Here is a 24,436-nt window from a genome sequence, read left to right as displayed (position 1 = left end):
CCCTTGGGACTTGACATCGCATCTGACACTAACCACGACGGAACTTGAGCCATGTATCCTCAAAGCTGCCTGGAGCTCTCTACACCAATCCAACTTATCCCTATCAGAACATGAAGGCGGCGTCAACAACTCGATTTCAAGCTTTTCCAAGGCTTTCATTTGAGCCAAGCACCCATCGACCACCCATCGCTCAGCGACCCCATCAAGAGCGTCCGGCAAGCGGCTTTTCTCAAACACGGCATCTCTCGAGACGTGAATCAATACTCGCAGACCACGAAGACAGCTCGCCTAATTCGCACTAAGTATCCTCCATCTCTCGAAGCCGCTGTCGTCATGAAAGTCTGTCAACATTGTTTCGATTCTTGCAAATCGCATGGCCCCAGCTTGCCAGGGTTCGAACACGTCACTCAACAATGATGCCGCTGCAACTAGCCCGGAAGAATAACAATTCTCAAAAACAAACTCGTTGCTGTGAAATGGAATCTCCCTCGATTCTGTATATATGTGTCGACTTAGAACGAGGAGAGTACCCGGGAGGCAGTTATAGAGCCGGTCTTGGCGGAGAAGGTTGGAAACGCAGATTTCGCGATCCTCTTGTAATAGGTTGTCTTCGTCTTCAATCAAGACTGTAGACCGTGGCTGTCGCATAGGGAGGGGATATCCCGTGAGAGGTAAGTTCTTGTGCACCTGGCTTGTTCTATATACCCAGTCGTATATTTGGAGCCGGATCTCCACAGGCAGCGATAGTAGTAAACACGGCCCAGTATATTTCTCGGTAACACAAGCTTCCCCGTTTTTCAACCGGAGGTCAGGCTTCTTGTACGATGATTTTCCAAGGGGCGAAACACGTGCGGACAGCAAAGCAGGCGATATACTTGCAAATCCAACATCTAAACATCCCAACGCCGAACAAACAGTTGGAACGGCCATTGTGTGCGATCAAATAAACACAGAACAGATTTTTACCAAAATGTCGACGAAAGTAGAGAAATCGCCGAAGGAGGACTCCTCCTCTCGAAGACCACTCCTAGAAAACTACCGCGATATTTGCAGTGAGAACGGCCTTTGAGGCATCAAGGTACGATGGGCGGCCCATGAGATAAATGTCAGCCCTAGGATCGGAAGCCGTCGTAATACTCATGGTCACTGATTATAATCAGCCGGCGTTGTTAAAAGTCTGAAAGGGGCCTTCACACCCGGCAGACAGCCTTGGGCCACGTTGAGCTGACATCATCCTGGTGGCCCGCGCCAGGTATTGTTGCAGCCACCAAGTCACACGACATCCTTCAACACCGACGCAGCCGAAGGCCCCGACCTGCCCATGTTTTGCAACGTAGAGCCGTTGAGCTTTGGCGTTGGATTGATTCCTGCTGTGACGCCGAGTAATGCATTCCGCAAGACTGTTGCTGCAAATGGTCATCAGGAATGATGCGCGAGATACCTTCCAGAAGCTGTGTTCCCAACGTGATCCTCAGCTCTCCAGGCGTTGGCATAAATATTACACCAAGTCATCTCAACTATGATATCCCAGTTCGTCCAGAAAACCCCATCATCTACTGCATGTCTTTCCAACTACTCACCTAGGTAGGCACCTATGTGTAGCTGACAACGCCCCATGGGACAACCTTGTATTCTGACGAGACGGCTTTTCGCTACTGCATTTCCCCTCTTGCATGTCCTCTCGCGGGCTATCATTACCAGTAGGTTATAAACATGTCGCTTGCAAACTTCAACGCAATATTCATAAGTCGTGACCCAACATCATGTCCGCTCCAGACTTGCCTTGGCCGAGCCTCGTAGCCCCCTCGCCCTCTTCTCCTAAGACGAAGTGACACCGTCCATTCTCTCAGGCGGTATATTCACACCCTCCAGCCCCCTCTTCACGCCAACCTTGCGCTCAAACTCCACGTTCCGCGGCAGCTCAAAATCCCCCCTCGCCCCAAACCACAACAGCGTCTCCGGCTCAGGCCCCCTGGGCACCATCTTGCCGCCCTTGTCACCGTCCTCGCCCTCGTCCTCATCCTCATCCGCCTCGTCCTCGTCGTCGTCGCTCTCATCGAGACCCCTCCTCAGCCCGGTCCGAACATTGTCCACCCCTGCCTCCCTCTCCTCACGGGTGTACACATCGCCCGCCTCATCGCGCACATAGGCCGCAATCCGACCCTGCGTCCACTCCCGCAGCTCGTCCCAAATCGCCTGCAGCTCCGCGACGCCCTCTGGCGTCGCGAGCCTCGCCGTCTCGCGCCCCTCGGCAACCAGCTCCTCCACATCGGGCTCCAGCTTCTTGCGCAGCAGCTGCGTCAGGATATTCTCCTGCGTCCGGCCGGGGTAGTTGGTCGACGGGTGGATGACCATTCGCGTAAACAGCTCCGCGTTGTCGTTTAGACTCTCGAGGACGGACTGCAGGTTGCGCTGGAGGATCTGCGCAGAGGCCTGGAGGGACGAACTGTTGCCCGCTGCGGGTGAGCATACGTGCACCTGAGGTTCTGGGACATGATGGGCACTGAGAGACGTACGGGTGCGGCAGGGGATTGCTTTTTAGAATGTCCATCTTCAGGCTCTGGATGCTGCTGGATAGCTGGGCCAGCCTTGCGACGGTGTGCTCCACCGACTTGAGCTCGTCTTCGTCCAGCCCCAGCGTCGCCATGGTGGGTATTTGGGGTCGTCCTCGCCTTTGAATGCCCGAGATACCGCCAAATAAAAGTCTGATGAAGGTCAATGGGAGAATAGAGGCCGGGAGCGCTGATTGTTCGCAATGTGTGTTGTGAGGAGAGCTGTGGAGAGATGGATTAGCTAGCTCTCTTTGGTGTAGTTACAATGTCGTCGTCGCAACTGTAGGGACCCACATGGGTCTGTTTGGAGTACAAAGCTTACTACCCGTAGTGATGGATGAATCTAGTGACTGAGCATTTGCTATGCAGCGCCAAATTCCGGAGAACTGGGCAAAAGCCCTTCCGCTCCAAAGAAGGAAAGAGAGACTGAAAAGTGATAAATTGTGACCAAGAAACAGTTTCCTCGAGTGTTATATCTTGACCTAGCTTGAACACGCCGAACACTATACCACAGGCTAATTCGCGTTGGGGACCATCCTCAAAAAATTCGCATTTAAACTCCTAGATGACAATATCCATACATAACATACCATCCAAACAATCCAAGTTCATATCAATCATTTCCATGGCTGAGTCACAACTACCAGTTTCAGCATTTTGGACTTCGCAAACTGATGCTCCCCCTGATCTATTATTTCCTCAAGCTCAATTACGAGTTGAGTTGACTGCTTTGGACTCGTACCCGTTACTATCCACAAAGGGGAAACGAGCACGGCGCTCAAGAGCATCCAGAGGGATAGTGGAGCGGATATACCTGGCCAGCTGTTAGAGCAACAGTGATTCTTCGTCCATCATTCTTGACTGGCGTACCGCCCGATATTACTTACTTCATTCTACCATCATCTAAGGGATCGAAATCCCAGCTTGTGAACGCGCCTTCCTTAAGGGCATCCCAAACAACGCGACGGCTACGCTGAGACTGGAGGACCTGTGCTGTGATGGCGTCAAAATCCCACTTGGCCTTGGCCTCTGCGTCATATTTTTCGAACAGCGCTTTAATTCCTTCTTCTTCAGCATTCTGTGGTGCAACCCTCACGAAGCGTGCCAAATTGTCAAGTTCTTGAGGATCCCGTTCCAAATTATAGAACTGTGGCTCGTCGGCCGGGCAAGTGATATACTTCCAAGGTCCACGGCGAATCATCATCATTGGTCGGACAGTGCCTTCGCCAGTGTATTCAGCAAAGACAGTGTCATGGCCTTCCCTGTTCTGAAGATGAGGTAACATGCTGAGCCCGTCCATGGGCAGATACGGAGCAGGTTTGGTGCCAATTAGATCGCAAATGGTTGGGAGCAGGTCAAGCGTTGATACATTTTGACTGACGCGGTGAGGTTGGAACCACTTCGGGTAGTTGACCAGTAGAGGGACTCTAACAGATGACTCGAAATAGCTCATTTTGTACCACAGACCTCGCTCGCCCAACATATCGCCATGGTCGCCACTGAAAATGATGATGGTATTCTCGGCCAAACCAGCGTCTTCAAGCGTCTCGAGAAGTTTGCCGATGCAATCATCCACGTAGCTGACGGAGCCGTAGTAGGCGCGTTTGGCTCTCTTAATTTGTTCGTCAGAAAAGTCCTGGTCCCAGAGGTCACAGACTTTCAGTAGGCGCTTGCTGTGAGTATCGAGCTCCTCTTTGGGAATGCGGACCTTTGGCAGCGCAATATCTACGTCCTCATAGCGGTTCCAGTATTGCTTTGTGATGGTGTAAGGGTCGTGAGGATGGGTGAGAGAAACCTATATATGAAGAGAAATGTGTCTGTTAGCGTTGTAATAAAGGAAAAAAAAACTTATCTGTTCCCTCAAGCTCCTTTCCAGCACCTGACTTTTTTTGTAGCCCGTCTCATGTTGTCCGTTTGTGGGCAATGTGAAAGAACCAAGATCTTGCGTCGCCGGCAACAGGGCCCTCCTACTACCTATTGAAACATTCACTTACCGTCAAAGCAAACGGGCGCTTCTCCGGGCCTTCGCGGACGTGGTCCCACAGATACTGAACGCTTCGATACATGACCTCCTCATCATAGTCCAGCTGATTGCTACGACCACAAGGGCCTGCCTGTAGGATTGAACTGGCATTGTGATACCATTCTAGACGAGTATCGGGCTCATCCCAGTTGACGGCCCAGCCAAAATCCCCGGGATAGATGTCGCTCGTCAGACGCTGCTCATATCCATGAAGCTGATCCCCGACAAAGTGCATCTTACCTGCCAGAGCTGTGTGGTAGCCCTTGGAACGGAGATAATGGGCATAGGTAGGGATCTCAGAGTTGATTTGAGAGGCATTATCATAAGCGCCGATCTTCATGGGCAAAAGACCTGTGATCATGCTCATTCGGGAGGGGGCGCACAACGGGGAAGGACAGTATGCAGAATCAAACTGTACAGAAGTGGCAGCGAGGCGGTCCAGGTTTGGCGTTTTGATCTGTGATTCTGGGTTATACATCTTGAGCTGAGGGGCAGCCAGCTGATCAGCCATGATGTAGAGAATGTTTGGTTTCTCAGCGCTGCCCCTGGGAAGAGGTGCCGTCGTCTGAATGGTGTTGATATCGGGGGCCATGTTGAAATGATTGGAATAACCTATTGCTCGAAAGGATCTTTTAGGTCAGAATCTCTCAATCCTCCCTGTGCTCTAAGCTAGCTCTTTGGTCACTGCTGCTGTTGTTTCTGAAGCTGCTGGCTTCTACTCATTAGTTCTTTGGAAGATTCACTCAGGGATTGGCAGCTGGAACCAGCTGGAAATAGGTGCAAATCCGGAAAGGAGCTCTCGTGATGTAGATGGCGACCAATACAGCAGTGGAGACTATATGACAACTCAGAGCAGAGCGCCACACAGAAAGAGGAAAATGGTGAGTTCTCTGATAAAAGGGTAGGTACGGAGTACAGCTACTGCGTTCCCTCCCAATTCTCCGTCCTCCTTTCCACTCTAGAAGGAAAAAAAAAAGAGACCCCAAAAGAATAAAGCTCAAAGGCAACAAGAAGACTGAAGTTCGGGAGGCAAGAATCTCAGTCCTTCCTACAACGGATGTAGATACAGAAAGTGCTTCAATGTTTCGAATTAGCTCAAAAAAGTAGTCCAAAACAAAAAACAGTGATGGCAGCAATGCTTATGCGACAAGAACGACAGAATGCCAGCAACAGAAGGAGAGAGGTGTGGGAGAGCACCGGGCCATTTATGCTCTGTCTCTTCTCTCATTGTCAACCTGCCACTCGAATGGGAGCATCTCGCCGCACCCGGGGTCGTGGGGCTCACTCTCCACCAACTCAGTTCCAACACGGCGGGAACCCAAAGGAGGGAGGGGCAATCCATTGCGGAGCCGGCGTTCGGGCGGGAGACATCGAGGTTCTTGGTGTGAGAAGGTAACTGACTGGTGGTCAGCGTGTGCAACCCCAGCTAAAGAGGATGTTGCTGAACGTATCCTGGGCATCCTGGGCTCCATCTATGCAAAGTAAAATGCAATAGGTGAAGGGTTCATGCCCCAACCGGGCATTAGCTTTAATACGATGTGGTCCGGATAGTTGTCTTGCTACTGGTGCCCACCACTTGGGACTCAACTCACAACGTGTATCTCAAATTGCTGTCAACGCCGGTCTTTGACCAGCTTCGCGGTCTCGAACGGCTGTCCTAGTCAGGCTCTAACATCTGGCTGCCGCCTCCGACGCCATGATTGGAACCTCATTCCCCAGGAGAAATGAACCAACTTAGAACGCCATCAACAGCTGACCAACAGCCCCGACCCTGGAAGGTGGTCACATGGTGCCTCCTCAGCCAACTCGCACGCAAGGCAGCAAATACCTGTTGGGCATCGGAAAAATCGGCGGTGTGAACGACTCAACGCCCCTTGACTGCGCTTGCATTTCAAGAGGGCAGCAGAGGTGTGTGAGCTGTGGGTTCGAGGAGCCACAATACGCCTGTGAAACTACTGCTTTGGGCGTCGACCTCGACTTGGTTGGTCCATGGCTTTTAGCGCCGAACGATGATGGTCTGAAGCACAACCCTTGGACTGGGATTAGCAGGCTGGCAGGGCCGATGCTTAAATTCTTCTTGGCAGACTTGTGGATAGACCCCAGGTACGGCTTGAAGTTGTTCCAATCGGGTGTACTCCGTACTGCCAGACAGACGGTATTTCTTGCATTCGGGGCTGTGGAATGAAAGGGGCTGGCGCTGTCACAGGGGTGCCGTCCATGCCATCTGTAATGACTCGGAAGAGAGGCAAAGAACAATATTGTACAACATGTGGTGGACACGAAATGGTGTGGGCGTGGCATGGCTGTTGTTCGGTCGGTTAGTGTCCTATTTCTGTCCGAGTTTTTTTGGTGGAGGACTGAAGTTGTCAAGTGTCGAGGGTTTCCCCACGTACAAAGCATGTACAAAGTGCACAGTGTTGAGCCCGTGCCTTCCTGACTTGTGTGCGACGAGGCATACACTCTGACACCCACCCATGGACCGATGGACCGACCCCTTTTATTGCATGTGGATTCTTTTTTGCCATGTAAGAACATTGGAAACTCTTGCGCTAGTATGCACTAGCAAAACTGTCATAGCTCCCTCCTCTCGTCATCTTGATGCCGTCATTCAGCGATGTCGACATCGCCTTGGCGGATGACACCATGGCTGCTAACGCGCGCTTAGTCTAACGTCAATACTTAAAAGTACGGGGCGGAGCCGACAACTGGTTCAATCTCGTTCCACTTTGATGCCCCTTTATATTATCGACCGCCTGGGTCGTCAACCAACAAAACGACACGGTGACTAGGGCTCAAGTGTCCAAACACCACCGAGACAAGGACGAGTATTGCACCTCTCGCATAATGCTGCAGCATGCATAGTTACCTACCTACCTGGTAGGTAGATGGTCGCCTTGTCCCAAAGGACCCACGAGTCAGACAAACCAGCGCTAAACAGCACCACATGCAAATATACCCTTGAACCATTGATCGTCCAACACCCTACTTTTCATAACACAAGGAGGACAACAACCACCCTGCCCGTCAGCTTTCTATCGGGTTTGGCAACCAACCAACCAACCACCACCCTTGACACGTTCTGGCAAATCAGTTCGTGTAATCAACTCGCCTCACCATCACCGATATGCCGGCTTTACGTAGATCCCCTAATGGCTTGATGGCTAATGACAAGTGTGACCGAGCCGCCCGATATCCGTAGAAACAGATGATCGCCCGGCAGTTTGAACAAGACAGCTTGAAGATGTCAATGTCGGACAGCAATCTCAGACATGAAAACTTGGCACTCAGCAGTGCGTATGCTGAAGTCCAAGGGACTCGTACATCTCACAATTGGAAGAACTGTCGCATGTCCGTCTACCGAATTTTAGGCAAGTTATTCATTGATGACGCCAACTATCTCTTAGCCAACCCCTTTCAGGCTTCTCAAGCTGCCTCAATGCCTGTTCGATATATATACGTGAGCCTCTGATGGGCAGAAAAGCTCTAGTGTCTGCCCCCGTAGATGACTGACGTCGAGTTCGGGCAACAAACTCTCTACTCGCCGTCATCAATGGCCGAACGGCATTCAAACCTAGAATTTGTTGGGACCTTCCTATAGACAAGATTAGTGTTTGATTGTTCGTTCACATGATGGTTTCAAGGGATAAGAGCATCAAAATAGTTTGTTCAAGGCAATCGAATTCTTCAAATCATCTACATTGCACCCCGGCAAAGCCAATTCCAAGGCGCCTCAGCTATTCCATACCCATATTCATATTCACGTCCAGCCCAGTCCATCCATACAGTCCAAACCCAAACTAGCGCATCAAGATTACGCATTTGTCAAAATCCCTATCCTATGATATAAAACAACAAAGGTTCTTGCATAGACGAAAATAACAAGCCAACAAACACCGAACCATGCTCTTTCCTCCTGTTCTTATCGCTAACCATTACATATGCAAATTCAACGCAACGTCAAGAGAGCGCTCCATCAGTCCACGTGTGCCTCCGCTTAGCAGAAGCATCATTACGTTCCGTAAAACTTCTTGTAAACGAGATGCAGCAACAAGTTGACGTTCAACTTCAAGTTGCCCTCAAACAAGTTCATGAACTGATGAGATTCAAACTGCGCTTGCAACATGTCCTCAATAGGCACCAAAGCGCTTGCACCCGGCATCTGAATGTGGCCTCGTGATCCTTCAATGGCAAACACACCAACCTCGTCACAGGAAATGGTAATGTTGATCTTGTCCCATTCGCGGTCACTGAGGCCTACCCATGATACCAAAACCCCCTTCTCGGAGAGCGTTCTGGCGCTGTACTTATAGCTCCCAAATTTGGGTACCCGACCACTTCGCTCAAGCTCACGCTGGTGGTTGTATTGCTTCGTAAATGGCAGGATAAACTTCTTCTTCCTGTTTATGGTTTCAATCATTAGCAAAAGTCGTCAGGTCAGGCTCATGGAAAGGAGCCACACAAACATACCCCTTCTTGTTCTGCAATGTCACCATTGCCTGCTCAATATAGTCGTCATAGCTCTTCCTTTGTTGCTCAAGATATTTGGCCTTTTCAGCTAGGTTGGCCAAAGTGAGCCGCACACCTTCTAGTTCTCGTTGTCTTTGAACCCTTCTGCGGCTCTTTGTTCGGATATCGCTGGCAATGGCGTTAAGAACGTCCTGGTAGTAATTTTGCTTCGAGATACGTCCCATCTGTTCTAGCCTCATTATATTCTCTAGCGCTGTACGCTTAAGCTCGTAGTAAGTCATCCTTGTCACATCCACCATATTGGTGTCCGAGTAAGCCCCGCGAGTGTTGCCATCCTTTGAAAAGTCATCATGTAGCACGGCTTGCCACTTCTCTTCGTCTTCCTCATAGATGGGTTTGACCAATATTTCTAGGAGGTTGGCGCCAGTTTGGACCCGGATGATATACAGCACGCAGCGTTTCGTCTCCATAAAGAGTGACTTGACATCTTCCTCTGGATCTTGGACATTGTGGAGCTTGGGGGTTAGGAACATTTGGATATCGGACGATCCAGCAGCATTCATTTCATTTTCATTGCTCTTTGCATTACCCAAATCCTGAATGATTTCTCGGAGAACATCATCCCTATTTGGGCACATGAAAGGAAGCTCCGACGCCACTAAATTATGAATTGCAAAAACGTCAGTCATCTTTATGTACAGAGTCGGCTTATTCTTGGCGTAGAGGTCGTTGAACTCATCGACGCCGAAGGTGCTTTCGGCATCTGCCACAGAGATCAAGTTCTGTAGGATTTGTCGCATGCGTTGGATAGAGTCTGTCACAAAGTTGTTCAGAGGTTGCAAATAAATATTTTCTCCGCCAAATAGTCGCCCAGACGCAACCTGCCCGATCACCTTGGCTACCTCACTCAAGTTTCTTCTTTGGAGCGGGCTCAATGACTTTTCGATAACACCCAATTGTTCTGGTTGGGTCAAGGCGGGCTGAAGGTAGAACTTCCAGATCCAGCTCGCCACGAGCTGAAGCAAGTTTTCTTGCGGCTCGCGGTTGAAGTGTTGGCACAGGGCTTGAAACATCTGGCTGCTCAAGAATCGTAGACCGTATGGCATCTTATGGGCCATTTCCTCCAGGGACAGGAAGAACTGATCGCAAATCTCCCGCAAATCCCGTAGATGGTCGATGAACAGGCGCCTTGTCTCAGGGTCCCTAATAGCCACCTCACGCGGTACGTCAAGCGGCCGGGGATCAGGGCGACCGGTTCGGAGCTCTTCGTTATTGATGGCAGACCGATAGATTTGCATAGGGTCACTTTCCAAGTCAAGGGCGGGATCTTCGACGATATTATCGCGGATCAGTGGCCCCAATAAACCACGCAGGTACTTGCGATCCCTAGGTGATCGGGTATAGTTACCCAATAACTTTGGCCAAAAATAGTTGCCTCGCATGTACTCTTGAATGGCTCGGCATCCTTCCACTTCCTCGCGAATAGCCCGGGCCACCAACTTCAAAAGATAGTACTCCTCGCGCCGCTTCTGCGCATAACCGAACAGACTCATGACGAGAAGCTCGATTCTCTTGCACTCCTTTTCTGACGTGCCCTGTTCGCGAAGGTGCTTGAACAGTCGAGCAAGATACTGTGGTTGCGTCTGCAAGCTAAAGAAGAGCTGCTGATATGACTCCAGCTTCTTGCGTGAGCTTTTATTGAGCGCCTTCAAGTCGAACTGATTGGCGGAAGTAATCGTGCTGTTGGCTACAAGTCCCATCGAGTTTCCACCATAGTTGTGCTGATGTCGCACAACCTCATCGAGGGTGATCTTGTTCTTGACGAGGAGTGCAATTTTGATATCGAGCTGGTCGATATACTGCTCCAGCATCTCATTCTGGCGCACTTGCTGGACAACGGTTTTGCGCATTCGCTCAAATTCAACTTCTTCATTGAAATCAAAGTCACTGTCATTGAGAAGGTGAACGAAGTTCTTGACCGCATTGACCGGGGGGTTCTTTCCAGTGGTCAAACTTTTGTATGCTTCGCCTTGCACCTTGGCGCGTACAAAGCTCTGGATCTTGATGACTTTCTTCATGTTCTCGTTGAAATAACGCTTCTTCTCCTCGAATTTCGCTCGCACCATAAATCCCCTAGCGGCAGCTTGGAAAGCCACGGTGAATTCCTCCTCTTCCTCAAGTTCCGTGAGAAGATCGTCAACTCCTGCGCGAGCCATCATTGCCTTGAGAATTGCCTGGAATGCTGCTGTAGCTTCATTGTGGGACTCGAGTTCATCCAGGAGCGCACGGTGTTGCTTCCGGCCAAGGTAGCTTCGGACATGTGCCTGCAGTCCTGTGATTTGAGCCTCATGTCGTTTGAGTTCCTGTTGCAAGGCAGCGACCTTGAGTCTTTCCATCATTCCTCTAGCGCCCGATTGAAGAGAAAGAATTTCCTCTTTGCTTTCCTCTAGAGCGTCCAATTTTCTCGAAACTTCACGTCTCACAGCGCGTGCTCTTATCGCTGCCTGTAGTTGGCCGACATTGAGCTCGTGTGTCTGAGCTTCGACCTTACATGCTTCCTGATTTTCCCGCACAAGTTTTCCTCGAATCACGCCCTGGAGTGCCTCCCATTTTGGACCGAGGGCACGCAGCTGCTGCTGCTCACGGTCGATCTGAGTCCTGGTCAGCAGAGCCCTTGCAGCAGCTTGTAAGCTAGCAACCGTGCCAGCCTGTCCTTCCAATAACTGAAGATCCTTTCTGATTCTGGCTCTCAGCCCCATTCCACGAGCAAGAGACTGAAGTCTCTCGATGTGACCCGAAGTCTTTTTCGTCTCCTGCCGTTGAGCAGCCAGATTCTTACGGACCAGGAAACCCCTGGAAACTGCCTGGATCTCCCGGACAGGCCCCTTGCAACCGTCCAAGGAATACAATAAGTCTCGTACCTGATTACGGACCTGGTTGGCCCGGATCATGCTCTGAAGCTCTAGAATTTCCGGCTCATGAGCTTTCCAAAAAGCATCACTCATCCTTAGTCTCTCCCTGACCAAAAATCCTCGCGCTGCACTTTGTGTCAAGATGGCAGATCGTCGCATCTGGAGCCGATAGCTCATAATTTGACGGATGAAATCGCCACGAATACGGGATTGTAGGTCAATCAGCCAAGGCTCCTCATCCCAGAACTGCTGCATCTTATTTCCAAGTCGCAACCGAAGCAGGGCCCCACGGATTTGAGCCTGCAGATCGACTATCGATTCTTCGTTCTCCCCTAGCTCGCGATCGATGCGCTGTTCTTCCGTTTCAACAGGCTCGGGCTCCGGTACGCCAAAATCGGCGCCCATATTACCAAAACTGGGCATGTTAGCTCCCAGCATATCTAGACCCTTTTGCATTGCCTCCAATTCGTGGTGTTCAAACTCAAGTTGACCAACAAGGTTGCCAATTCGAAAGTCGACTATGCCCTTGCGGAAAAGGAGCCAACTTAATGCATGAATACAGTATATGACCTTTGGTATGTTCTTCTTCTCGTAAAGATCAATGAGTTCGAATCGGAAAAGATCGGGAAGTTCAACTTCGTCGAGATATCTGAAAAAGATGGCAATATTATCCGAGTGGCGGAATTGAAGTTTCGGATGGTGGAATACTCGAAAGTGTCTCTGAGGATTCAGCGCTTCGACAACGTTGGCTAGGGTGACTCCGTCCCGCAAGGCCTCCTCCAGCTCAACAATAGGTGGGAGAGTCTTTTGCGTGACATCCTCTATCCATTCTTTGGCTTCTCCTATGTGACAAAGATACTCATAGGCCTGGAGGAACTGACGCTGCTTATCCATCCAGTTCCGGCCCTCCCATCCATAGCCACCGGATTTGGCGCTGGGAGCACCGCTGGGCTTATCGGTACGCTGCAGTCGGCGTCGTCCACGTAAACCAACCACCTCTTGTGCAGGCGATGTGATGGTGAAGTCTTCTGCGACATCGGACTCGGCCAGTCGAGACAAGGTACGCAATTCACGGGTGGTGGATCGTCCAAGCAGCTCGAGGTCCGGGCGGCCGATGTGTGTGGTGTGAGCTCCTTGAGGCGAGCTACCATGTGACATGGGCGTTTTAGCTTGAAGAATCGAGTCGGATCGGGTCAACAGCATCGAGTTAGGCCTCATTGGCAACGGTCGTGGTGGTGATGTAAGCGAGGCTGCCGGACCGTCGTATTGACAGAGGGATAGCTTGCCAATATCGATGCTGTGTCCACGGTCATGTCGAAGAGAACTTCGAGGTGAAGCACCCTGAGCTGGAGATCTGGGGGACGAAGTCGGCGCCTGGGGCAGAGGCCGAAGAGATTGACGAGTAGGGGTCGCTGGAGGATTGGCTGGTCCCGTGTTGAAGCCGTTCATTGCCCCTGCTTCAAAAGTTCGTGCCCGAGCGAGGACATCGCTTTGGCCACGCTTGTGCTTGTGGCTAGCGGGAGAGCCGTGGTCGCTCGATGTCGATGTGTATTGTGTGACGTTGCTGCGGTCGGATGTGGAGGAGTAGCCCGAAGATGCGGATGACGAGGTGGTTGAAGGGAAGCGATTGATGTTGGAGATGCTGGTAGATATGTTGTTTTGCGTGAAGTTGGGAGGAGGAGCGAGGTCCGCGGTGCGCGATTGACGCAGACGATGAGAATGGAACGACATTGTCTGGATGTCTTGCTCCCGTGCGCGAAAGTGAATACACGCCGCTAGCTATATCTTGTTTGTTCGGACTCCTATGACAGACTGTACATCATTTTCGGTGGGTTTCGAGGATGGAATGGAATGTTGAGGCGGCCGCCCAGCGGGAAAACAAAGTTCTAAAATTGGGCCACAAGATGGCAAATCCTGAGACATGCGCTTGCGCAAATGATACAATGGGAGAGCAGATGCCAGCCAGAGAAAGAAGTATCCGCTGCAACAGAAGGGAGGCTGTATCAGCGGCGAAAGGATTCTGCCGTAGCCGTGTTGATGCTCGGAAGCGGGATACAAAAACCAGCATCACTGACCGTTGACAAGGACCTCAGGCCTGATGAAGAGGCCTAGCCTGAAAACAAGCAATGATCAAGATTGTTTGTCAAGAGTTATCAGGCAGTGCAGGCCTGCAGGGACAGCTCTGCACCTCACGCGGGGTTCCTTTTTCCGGGAGCCGATCCAGTTGCGTTTGGTGGTCAGTGATGTAAACAAACATGCGGGCCAACCACCCAGCAACGCGAAGAACTCCGCTGTGATTGGCTAGATATGTGTGCCGCGGGACGTTGCCCCACCTCTGCCCTCAGAGCAGCTATGGCGATACCGCCATATCAAATCACACGTGCTAGAACTGCTTTTGATGTTTGTATGATGCTGAGGCAGCAATTGTCCAAGTACCCTGTGTGTTTGGCTGAAACAACTAGTTCCTGGGTGTTGGCCATGACAGCTTTCCAGAAGATTTCTTATGTTAGAAATTAGAGTTTCTCACATTGTAAAATTGGCAGTTGGGTATTGTTTCCGCGCCGACTCTTGTTGGGTTTGGCTACGGAGTACGGAGTACAGGCATTCATTTGGCCACGATGCGTCTTACTACATCGAGATGTCGTCGGGAGACGGCGTCAAGTGTAGTTCACCTAGGAACTCTCGGGGTTCCCACAGCATTTGACCAGCCAACTCCTGCCGGAAATCGCCCGCCCTGCCAGCCAAAGCTACTGTGGCGTCCATCCAAAGTCGTGCAGTCAAAAAGCCACTTCCCGTACGGAGTAGAGAATCCACTATTACTACTCCGTACCACTGAACACATCATTGATGCATCCGACTACTGCCACCTCACGACCTTTTCGAGCCTTCAACACCACCCTCATCATCAGTTAATGCGAAATCCGTCCAACGCAATCGAATTGACAGCCTCAACAAATTACTACCATCCCCAATCCGAGCTTAAGCTCTACCTGTCGCACTGCAAAGGGCATACCCGACCTTGCCACCTGTTGCGAACATGTCGTTAGGGAAGCGAGGCCCTACGGTGCTAGTACGTTAATTGTCAATCCATACATGCATATATATATATATATCTAGCCTCCTTTTCCTCTTCACTGGCCCGGAATTTTCAATCGCTTACAATGGCGAATAGGTCACTGATGCGCGGGAGAGACCAAATCAACGCAGATCTCTTCGTCGCCAGGATGCCTCTTCCGGGGCACCTGGCCGAGTGCCAATGCGGTTTATGACCGTCGATAATGTTCTACAATACAACACACAAATTCCATCCGGACAGCCACGAGCACCCCCCATTTCACAGAGAACCCACACAGCTGCCGCAGCCAGCCAAGGCAGACGGGTCATTTCGGGGGGTGGTTTACCTAACCTTCAGTCACGAACCGGCCAACCCATGCCATCGCGAACAACCAAGATAAGCCAAAAGTTGGTTCTTCTTCCCGAAACCGATGATCACAGCGATGACGCGGAAGAAGAAGTAGAAAGCGAAACAGTATTGGCTCGGAGATTACAAAACGAAGAAAGTAGACCGCTGAGGGACGAGGAGTTGGACGTTCTGAGGAAAAGAGGCGGCGTCCGGGGGAAAAGCTATGCCGAAAGACTGCCCAAGCTGCAACGAAAAGACAAGGTCAGCCGATTAACAGCATACTGCACAGCTCAGGCGTACAAGACGGCGGAGACGTCAGAATTTTTGAGAAAGAAGCACGAAGCAAAGACGAAACTGTATGACGACTGTCTGTATGCCATCTACGCATTGCCGTTGTTGAATGGCACAGAGGGATATCGAGTACGAGGAAGGCCTATGCTGAAAACTCCAGGAACGGGTAAGACCATGCTCGACTTGGAGATCGAGAGGAGCGAGCAGCGTGACCACCACGAGGGTTATTTTGAAGACGATGCATATACTCAGCCTGAGAGCCCAGAACGAGGTAGCCGAGATTCCTCTGCCCATGGTTTCCCTAGATCCCATGAGCATGATAGCCGGCAGGAACAAGATGATGGCATTCCGTCGCAGATAAGCCGCCTGGCACCAGATGCCAAAAACTTTGCTGAGCTGTTTGTCTTCTCGTATGGTGTTGTGGTATTCTGGAACTTTACGGAACACCAGGAAAAGGATATTCTCGCCGACTTGACTTTCGCTGATGCTGAAGATAACATCAGTCTGTTGACTCGCCCGCTGGAGCAAGACGACTTTGAGACGGAAGAATTCCACTTCGAGTACAGCGCCGATGTCAAGCGACCAAGAGTGTTCAACGACATGATTACATTGTTGCCTCGGTCTGACCACATGATCAAGTTGACCATTAGCCATGCAATTGCTCAGAGCACCAAATTATGCTTTTTCGAGGAGAGGATGAGTGAAACTATGCTAGATGCGCAGCATGTGCCAAAAACGTTGGCGCTAACCGGTCAATTGAATATGACGAGAGTAGAGATTGTCACTCTTCTCGGTAGATTATTCAAGAGCCGAGTGGATATCAATCTATGTAAGTGGTCTCCCCTCCGCTATTGGAGCCAAAATTTTTCATGGAAATTCAACTGCACAAGGCTATAGGGGCTGTTTTTCTAACTCTAGTGTAATATAGCATCGAATATTCTTGATGTCCCAAACTTTTTCTGGGACTCAGAACCTACGCTACACCCGCTTTATGTTGCCATCCGTGAGTATCTCGAAATTGATCCTCGAATCAAGGTTCTAAACGAAAGATGCCGTGTATTTCTTGATCTCGCCGAGATTCTGTCGGACTCAATAGCTGATGCCAAGATGAGCTACATTACCTGGATTGTCATTATTCTCATTGTCGGCAGTATTCTCGTCACGGTAACCGAAGTCATTCTACGTTTTGTCATGCTCAAGAAGAGCGGTAGCAAACTTAATGAACCCTTCACATCAATATCCTGGCACGGAGATATTGATCCTGCTGAGGTCCCCGAAATCCGCTCTCTTCCGCCGTCAGCGCCCATACCTAGCCAATCTCGCACCAGCACGGCGTCAAGGAAAGAGACAGGCCCGAGCAAAGCAGCTGGCGTTGAAGCATATACGGATCTAGAAATTCTAGCTCTGACGCTAGGCCTGCAGTCAAACGCTACGTTAGACGATGTCAGACGAGGTATTCGCGATCTGAGACAAACAGCAGCTGGGCATTGCTCCACTGACAATTTGTCTCCTTTGGGTTCGGCAGAGTTGCGAAAGAAGGGCATGAGGGATGCGTCTTATTAATTGCAATTTAGTCTGGGCTGTTCTGTCGCATACCTAGAAAAGCAACATCTGCGGCACTTGGAAAACAGACAAATTACTGGAGAGAGAGAGTCGCATGTACAGCACCAAGACTTACACAGGCTCGCGACTTTGGACCCATGCCACAGACACTGGGGTCTACAGGGCTTCTATGTAAGAGGTGGCGTCGTCCATTGATCAATTGCACACCATGCCATAGTTTTCTCCGGCACTCTCCATGGTAATATTTTTATCAATCTTTCTAACACTGCCTTGCATCAGACCAGCTTGCGCGTCCTCTCATTCCGATTATCCGCGCCCCGGGGGGGGTGATAAAAGCCTCAAGACCTGGAGGCTGAACACCCTTGCCTGGCCACCATTCCGTCACCATTTCAGACTTCCAAAGGGGGTCACTGGCCTGTTCACCAACACATCTAGGCACACAGTACACACAGCATAGCGTTACCCAATTGCTCAAATTCTCGAATTGGGTTCTTTACTATTATATACACTTTCTTTGTTTTTATGCTCTGTCCGACCCCATGTGGATGCACTTGTTCGCTCTGTGACGGGGATAATGTAGGGTCCTATGGTCCGAGGCCTTCGATTCTGTTCCATAAAAGGAAAGTATGTAAAGATTAACTAAGAAAGGTGGTCTGACAGCCAGCAAGATCGGCACCCCATGAACATAACATGCCAGCTTACATGATCATAAATGCAAACAATTTATTCCAGCCGGGCAGCAACCTTTTGTGCAACGGCATGTTGATTGCGTACTCCGTACACGCCGAAAAAACGAGACTATTGCGCGGCCTATTTCAAGAAACTCCGTTGGAACGTAACTTACACTATGTAAGGATCGGCCATCGGCATAAACAGCTTTTTCCCCGTTCCGTGCTCAGAAAAGTGGAGGGGGGACATGCTCAGCGACGAAACTCCGTACGGAGTACATGGAATAGTCAACCAGACGTCATTAATCTAGGGAATCTTGGTACCGCCCGCCCGTGCCAATGCAAGCAAGCAGCCCACTCACAGCCCACTCCCCCCTTCAATTACCCTGGACTTACGGAGTACTATGCCCGTAGATACCCCGTAGCTTAGCCCGAATACAAGGCACAGAGTATTGCCGAAGCCTGCACGCATTCTTTTGACATCCAAACAAGCTTACATTTCCCCCTCAGCCCATAAGCCACTTACATTTCATCACACGCCACATCAGCTCATAAAACTAAATAAATAAATAATAACATTACAATACACACTTAAATGAACACCAGCTCGTAGCCGCCGTTTAGTCTGTTTCTTTCTAGGCCTTGTCGCCAACACGTCGCCAAATAAAAACCCGCTACGGAGTAGTCCTAGCGCAGAGGACGCGTATGCTTTTTTTTTTTTTTTTAACTCCAGGTGTCTCCCAGCAACGCCACATTTCAGCTTTAGCCTTTTCCAGGCAAAATCCCAGTTCGCATTTGTGCTCTCAGCCAGTCTACTCTTTTCTGCCGCTGCCGCTGCGGCGCCGACGCCGCTGGACTTGCTTGATACGCAAACATACAAGCAAACCTTGCTGTGAGCAATAGGGATCTGCTGTGGCGGATCATGTGATTCTTTCGATGCGCTGAGCCGTGTCTTTCCCAACCATGGCTGCAACAATCTTGTCAGATGGAATGTATATGACGCACTGTGGCATTGTAATCCAAGTCTCCAACGCAAACTTTGAGAAGCCCTGTCTCGTATAGAATGAGGCACGAGGGCCCCACTGTGCACATCATTCGAGGCAGGTTGTAGCTGACGATGCACCGCATTGAAATGTTGGGTATTATTTTTATTTGCTTCCCTTCTTTTTATTCGCGAAAAACGCTTAATGATGGACAAAACTACCATATCCTGGAAGTATTACAATGCCTCGGCGCACAAATTCATTGTGCTCGTTGTACCGGCGGTCATGTCCCAACGCCAAAAAGCTATCCCGTGTGATTATGCACCTCTTCCCTCTAAAGTAATAATGACCAAATGTAGCCCGAGTCCCGGCGATGCTGATATTTATAAGTGGCTGGTATGTAGAGCTCGGGAGGATATGTACGCCGCGCAAGTCTCCGGTATCTCGTGGATGTGCTGCAAAACGTGCTCGCCTCGTCAGAGCAAGAATATATGCTATGATTGGAGTGGATCACTCTTTTTCACTCCTTCCCCATGCCCGAATCCCACCGCTTCATCTGTCGGCTGTTTCGGTCATCTAAAAGAAACATGGAATCAACTGGGTATCTCCAAACAAGAACATAGCACTTCGCACTACGTGGGATTTTGGCCCACAGGTTTATATTGCGGTTGTTGCTTCCTCTTCTTGTTGTCCAGTTCGGCCTTGCTGTAGATGCCAGCGCCAACCATTGTAACAGCCATGCCCGCTCCATTGAGCAGATCAACGCTGACATTGAAGAGAAAGATGCCAATCAAAACGGTAAGACATTGCTTCAGGTTGCCGCACACCGTCATTGTCAGAGCACCCGCAAGCTTGTTGGTGTTGAATGAGGAAATATTGAGGAGGAATGCAAGGAAACCATTTCCTGTTAGTGATGCAATCGAGGTCGGTAGGGAAATCTCTCCAGAGGTTACAAGTTCTTGGAAGCCACCAACTTCTCCTGTGGCAGTAGCACACGCCAGGGCTTGCAATGCAGCCAAGGGTGACATGCGCATGAGAAATTCTACCGGGGGTAATGCCAGGGAGCCAGTCATAAATCGATTCGTCACAACGGTCTGGGTTTTCAGTTAGCTGCAAGGGAGTTCTGCTGCTGTGGAGCATTTGTGTGACATACCTTGACGGCAGCCAAAATCACTCCGAATATGGTCAGGAGGAAGCCGGCATCGGTAAATGTCATCTCGCCGGCCGTTGTCATGGCGGCACCAATGATTAACGGTACCAGAGAAAGGTAGGTCATGTAGCTGTAAGTACGACCATACCAGGTGCGGTAAATGAGGATGGTGAAAATGGGACACAGCATGCGCATTGTTTGGTAAAACGGAACGGATACCATAGCGAGAGACAAGTTGGACACAGCAATGTTGGCGGTAAATAATGCGCTAAAAGCGACGAGAGCTAGGTTTTCGCGGCGTCCCAGACGCGATAGTTTGAAATAGCCCAGCTGCATCATGGCACAGGTTCCCATGCTGGCAAAGGAGGCGTGAAGAAATGTGAGTAGCCATGGGAAATGGAACTGCAGGTTTGAGCCATCATCAGCACACAGGTCAAGCAAAATGTAGTGCCAAAGCATTCAGAGAGCCACAGGTAGGGAACAGAGGGTAGTAAAAGATATAGACCTAAAACTCACCATGCCCAAAACTAGCTTGTTATAGAGAGTCAGAAGCAAAGAAAAGAAGAAGTACGTCCCCAGCCATGTAAACTTGATGGTGCTCGGAATTGAGTATTCGTGATCCAAGTTCTGGTCCCGTGATGTCTCTGAACGTCCTGCACTGGCTTCGACATCTTCCTGGCTCGAAGGCTTCGAGTCATCGTTCTCTCCTTGTGAGAGGAGGTGAACAGGTTCGTCGTTAATCCTCTGTGACATGATTCTCTTTTTTTCCGTCAGGGTGAATAATAAAATTCGATAGGTGATTGTAGTCGAAGGCGATGAGGGGACCAGGACCTTCGGCTGCCAAATTTGCGAATTGTGCTATGATGACGGGAGCATAGTATATTCGGCGTCAGCCTGGAATAAGATCGCAGCCCAACCTGACGGTTGATCAATGATGTGGCCCTTTGAACAAGAGTATAAGAAGCGATAGATCAGAATGTCGTATCGCAGCAAGATTCGGATCCGGGCATACGGCGGCCGCCAACTGGGGCACTTCTAGTGCACGAGTAGAACCAGCGATATAGACAGACCAACAAGAAGGATAAACCAGGAGCGCAATAATAACGGAATAAAGTAGAGAGCGTGGAGGGAGATTAGAGCGAAGACTCCCGCAAAGCCGAATCAATGGCACAACAGGCTTAGAGAACAAAGAAAAAAGGAACGAGGGTGATTGCGCGGCCAGGAAGAGGTAAAGAAGAGAAGTGGTAGGAAACCCAGTCTGTATGCGGTGACAAGGTGCAGTGGCTTTACTCGAGCGCTCAAGTGCTCAAGTGGATATGGCTGAAAGTCGGGTCACAAATATAGGTAGAGAAGCCGGCACGTCGGGACGGCTGCGATGGGTATCGCGCGCATGTGTAGTGGTCATTGTTGAGAGGATAGAGGGGGGGTGTGGCACTAATGGCCATTCAATCTTCAAATCTGGCTCAAGTGCTGTCTGGTCTTTTACGAACACCAATGCGTGGTGATGGCCTACCAAACCAAACCCGCTAACTGCTGGGTTCAATCCCGGAGCGGAGTGGGTACGGGTGAGCGAGGAGGCGGAAAAGGGGGGCGCGATGCAGCAGTTTGCGTGGCCAGCTGGGAAGGAGCGCTGGAGGTACTAGGGCAGGTTCCACGGGGCGGCACCACTTACCAACTGCACACTGGGGCGAGGTGCCAGCCGAATTGTCCACCAGTTATTAATTCATATCAACTGGCGCTGAACAGGCCCGCACGGTCTTGGCAGCTGACATGGCGCGAGCAAACCTTCAATCTTCAAACACTCAGTGGTGCAACTTGCAGGGGACGCCCGACGGAAAAGTCGGAGACCAAAGACGAAATAGACTCTGACATTGTCGACGTTGTCACGACAGTGGACTCGGACGGCAGTGAAGAGCCCGCGTCATCCTCATTTGGGCTGCCACGGGAGCCACACTGCAGGCAAACTGCATAACAGCACGAATCGATAAACCGATTTGGCCGACTCTGTGTTGGAAACTGCCACAAACATGAGACCACAACTTCCACCAGCTTGGATTTAGCACAGCAGCTACAAATTTCTGTAGACCGAGCAAGTATAGGGGTTAGCCAAGTCAACTTCCAAGATACCCGACACATCAATCAAGTCGAAAAGACAAACGATCAAAGGAACAGAAAGAAATTCGTTCATTCCCTCTGTTCTTTGATGGTTGCCGCCGAAGTCATCAGTTCAGCTTCCGAAGGTTTAGTATTACGAGATCCGACTAGCAATCAACAAGCACGCCAGCAATCGAGAGAGCCGGTGCCACCATGGTGTTTGATGTGCCTATACATACCGCTATTTGGCTGACAGTGGGAAATAAGCGGCCCTGCCTCAACTTGGAACGAGAATACACATCGATTTTGCTTGCAAACAGTCAAAGAGAACAGGAATGGAGTTCTTGCCTCTGTTGCTCCTTATTTGTAGGTAATCCATTATCCATGGCGTGCCAAGTCTTAAGTTCTAACAGTCAGTATCGTTGGTACTCCGTAATGTCTAGTAGAGTTACAGGGGATAGGGTTCTCCGCAAGGGCGACATGCTGTTTGATTGCCCTTCTCGTCCAAGCCCGAGAGTGGCTCTCCACCTGGCTCTTGGTAAGCTTAGTATTAGACTGTCTCTCTCTCCCTTCATTATCCTTGCTAGTATTTGCTGTTAAAAGATGTTTCTAGCAAAAGCACGAAGGTCCGAACTTGGATTTTAACTTTCATAACACATACCAAAGAAATCCCAAGGGGGGCCCCGTTGGCCCGCGTGTGTATGTCACGCAAGCCAGTTTATGCCATGTGCAGTACGGAGTGAGGACGACGAACCACTCATTGCTCCGTCTTACTTGTACCACAGTGAAGATGGCAATCATTTCCAGAAACTCAACAGACAGTGGCACCTTGGATGCAGGTTTGGAAGCGTAGGGAGCGAATACCCCGAGCCCCGTGTGTAACTGCGGTGGAGACGAACCGCACAAATTAACATATCCGTCAGGCATACTCCGTAAGGTAGTCACAATACCACCTACAACAATACATGGAGTGCCGAGATATTGCAATAAAGCCATAAACCGGACAGCAAAATGACCAAAACATTGCTGCTGAAACTGTTTTAGGAGTGTTTGGAGTTGGCTATGGTGTTTTGTCTGGTGCACTTGTACGCGCCAAGCTGTTCGCCAAGACGGCCATGATGAGGCCGTGTCTTGTGTCGTCCCGAATTCAATGCGATAGGTCCTGCATCGAAGCATGGTGTCTTGGCATGTTTGCAGGCCTCGTACGATTGGGAGTACGGGGCTTGAGAGCCAGGGACTCGAGGCAGAACGTTGGCGCTTGGCGAATGGATAACATGTATCACGTTCAAGGAGCCGCGACAGCCGACACAGTTTGTGCACACATTGTGTGAGGTTTTCCAAATGCCAAGGAAATGAGAACAAGGCTTCCTCAATCTGCAACCACCACACATTTCGCCACGAACCGGATTTCTTTGCGATACCCCGCAATGCAGAACCTACAAGGCATGGCAACCATGAACTAGGCTCTATATGAAATAGTTATTGTTGCAGGTCGTCCTGTTCGGCTAGCCAAGATCACAGGTTAGAAAGGGTTGATGACATGGGCTATAATGCATTCTAACAAGTCTGTTTTTGGGGACCCAGGCGTCCCCATCTCGCTTGATTCAATGGCGTTGCATCGAAAGTCGATCCGGCCGCGGAGGAGACACGAATCATATTGTACTGCCTTGCCAAGTCGATCTCGACACCGGCAATGGCAAGTACCGGATACATTACAACATCAAACACACCTAAGCTAAATTATTTGCCCAACTATGAACAATCTATTAGCGACATGTAGACAGTTCGGTCAATAGCCTCTCATCTCAACAGGTGGGTGGCTAGACATCAAGGATCGGCTCTAGCGACTATCATACAATGTGATGCTGAGAAAATCCCCATATCTTCGTTGACATACCCTCTTACTGATGTGGGTATGTAGCATTAAGATTTCCTCTGTAGAAGAAAGGGACAGAAGGGAACTTGGTGGTGAGGCAGGTTTTGTGATCGAACAGCAAACTTGCCCAAGGTGGCTCGTCATCTTGTCAAGCGTCGCACCAGCGCCGGCCTCGAACAGAAACACTCTGGGGATGGACGAATCAGGGCCAGCCCAAACGTCCCTCATGCCAGGAACACCGAGCTCGACAGTTAATTATCTGTCCACAGGGCCACCCTGCAAGTTTATGCTGCCAGTGTCTTATTATCGAAACTCCAAAGTTCTTGATGGCCCATTTTCTTGCCCAATTTTTGGACAGGTCCATGGTGGAGAATTGGAAGCCGTGTTTGCTAGGGTGGAGTGATCGTGCCAGCCATCGCCACAAGGTCCGCTATTCTTTTGCAGCATTGATTGC

The 24,436-nt window shown here is 50.3% G+C and overlaps 6 protein-coding genes across 7 annotated transcripts; 2 read left to right on the top strand and 4 right to left on the bottom strand.

Annotated features, from left to right (window-relative positions):
* Window positions 1–1,550: 1,550 nt before the first annotated feature.
* Window positions 1,551–2,764, bottom strand: MED8 (mediator of RNA polymerase II transcription subunit 8). Its single transcript, XM_066122015.1, has one exon. It carries the CDS (start codon window positions 2,353–2,355, stop codon window positions 1,819–1,821), a length of 537 nt encoding a protein of 178 aa, XP_065973005.1. The 5' UTR covers window positions 2,356–2,764; the 3' UTR covers window positions 1,551–1,818.
* A 321-nt stretch (window positions 2,765–3,085) lies between these two features.
* On the bottom strand, window positions 3,086–5,167 carry J3458_020402 (uncharacterized protein; the record flags this gene model as incomplete). The annotated part of the gene is made up of 3 exons (XM_007815772.2): window positions 3,086–3,366; window positions 3,440–4,347; window positions 4,547–5,167. The coding sequence occupies 3 exons, from the start codon at window positions 5,165–5,167 to the stop codon at window positions 3,258–3,260; spliced, it is 1,638 nt and encodes a 545-aa protein (XP_007813963.1). The 3' UTR covers window positions 3,086–3,257.
* A 1,194-nt stretch (window positions 5,168–6,361) lies between these two features.
* J3458_020401 (uncharacterized protein) lies at window positions 6,362–6,760 on the top strand (the record flags this gene model as incomplete). Its single annotated transcript, XM_066122014.1, has 1 exon — window positions 6,362–6,760. The coding sequence occupies one exon, from the start codon at window positions 6,362–6,364 to the stop codon at window positions 6,758–6,760; it is 399 nt and encodes a 132-aa protein (XP_065973004.1).
* Window positions 6,761–8,193: 1,433 nt separating this feature from the next.
* On the bottom strand, window positions 8,194–14,101 carry IQG1 (iqgap- protein). Its single transcript, XM_007815771.2, has 2 exons — window positions 9,043–14,101; window positions 8,194–8,972 (listed from the first exon to the last, which is right to left on the bottom strand). The coding sequence occupies exons 1-2, from the start codon at window positions 13,683–13,685 to the stop codon at window positions 8,585–8,587; spliced, it is 5,031 nt and encodes a 1,676-aa protein (XP_007813962.2). The 5' UTR covers window positions 13,686–14,101; the 3' UTR covers window positions 8,194–8,584.
* A 547-nt stretch (window positions 14,102–14,648) lies between these two features.
* sif3 (sporulation protein rmd8) lies at window positions 14,649–18,389 on the top strand. Of its 2 annotated transcripts, XM_007815770.2 has the most exons (3): window positions 14,649–15,024; window positions 15,127–16,477; window positions 16,577–18,389. In XM_007815770.2, the coding sequence occupies exons 1-3, from the start codon at window positions 14,992–14,994 to the stop codon at window positions 17,209–17,211; spliced, it is 2,019 nt and encodes a 672-aa protein (XP_007813961.1). In that variant the 5' UTR covers window positions 14,649–14,991; the 3' UTR covers window positions 17,212–18,389. The 2 variants fall into 2 exon arrangements, with proteins under 2 accessions (XP_007813961.1, XP_065973003.1); XM_066122013.1 differs by lacking the exon at window positions 14,649–15,024 and having other exon boundaries at window positions 15,077–16,477; window positions 16,577–17,663.
* Window positions 18,390–19,494: 1,105 nt separating this feature from the next.
* On the bottom strand, window positions 19,495–20,765 carry J3458_020398 (uncharacterized protein; the record flags this gene model as incomplete). The annotated part of the gene is made up of 3 exons (XM_007815769.2): window positions 19,495–19,956; window positions 20,016–20,414; window positions 20,529–20,765. 3 exons carry the CDS (start codon window positions 20,763–20,765, stop codon window positions 19,495–19,497), a joined length of 1,098 nt encoding a protein of 365 aa, XP_007813960.1.
* Window positions 20,766–24,436: the final 3,671 nt, after the last annotated feature.

This window comes from Metarhizium acridum (assembly GCF_019434415.1).
Source record: "Metarhizium acridum strain ARSEF 324 chromosome Unknown scaffold_573, whole genome shotgun sequence".
Classification (NCBI taxonomy): Eukaryota; Fungi; Ascomycota; class Sordariomycetes; order Hypocreales; family Clavicipitaceae; genus Metarhizium; species Metarhizium acridum.
This window is presented reverse-complemented; position numbering and strand designations above follow the sequence as displayed.

Coding starts and splice junctions, on each gene's coding strand:
- MED8 (XM_066122015.1), bottom strand. CDS start 2,355: ATGGTCATCCACCCGTCGACCAACTACCCCGGCCGGACGCAGGAGAAT.
- IQG1 (XM_007815771.2), bottom strand. CDS start 13,685: ATGTCGTTCCATTCTCATCGTCTGCGTCAATCGCGCACCGCGGACCTC. Junction 8,973..9,042: donor ACATTGCAGAACAAGAAGGG/GTATGTTTGTGT, acceptor AACCATAAACAG/GAAGAAGAAGTTTATCCTGC.
- sif3 (XM_007815770.2), top strand. CDS start 14,992: ATGTCGTTAGGGAAGCGAGGCCCTACGGTGCTA. Junction 15,025..15,126: donor AGCGAGGCCCTACGGTGCTA/GTACGTTAATTG, acceptor AATGGCGAATAG/GTCACTGATGCGCGGGAGAG. Junction 16,478..16,576: donor CCGAGTGGATATCAATCTAT/GTAAGTGGTCTC, acceptor AGTGTAATATAG/CATCGAATATTCTTGATGTC.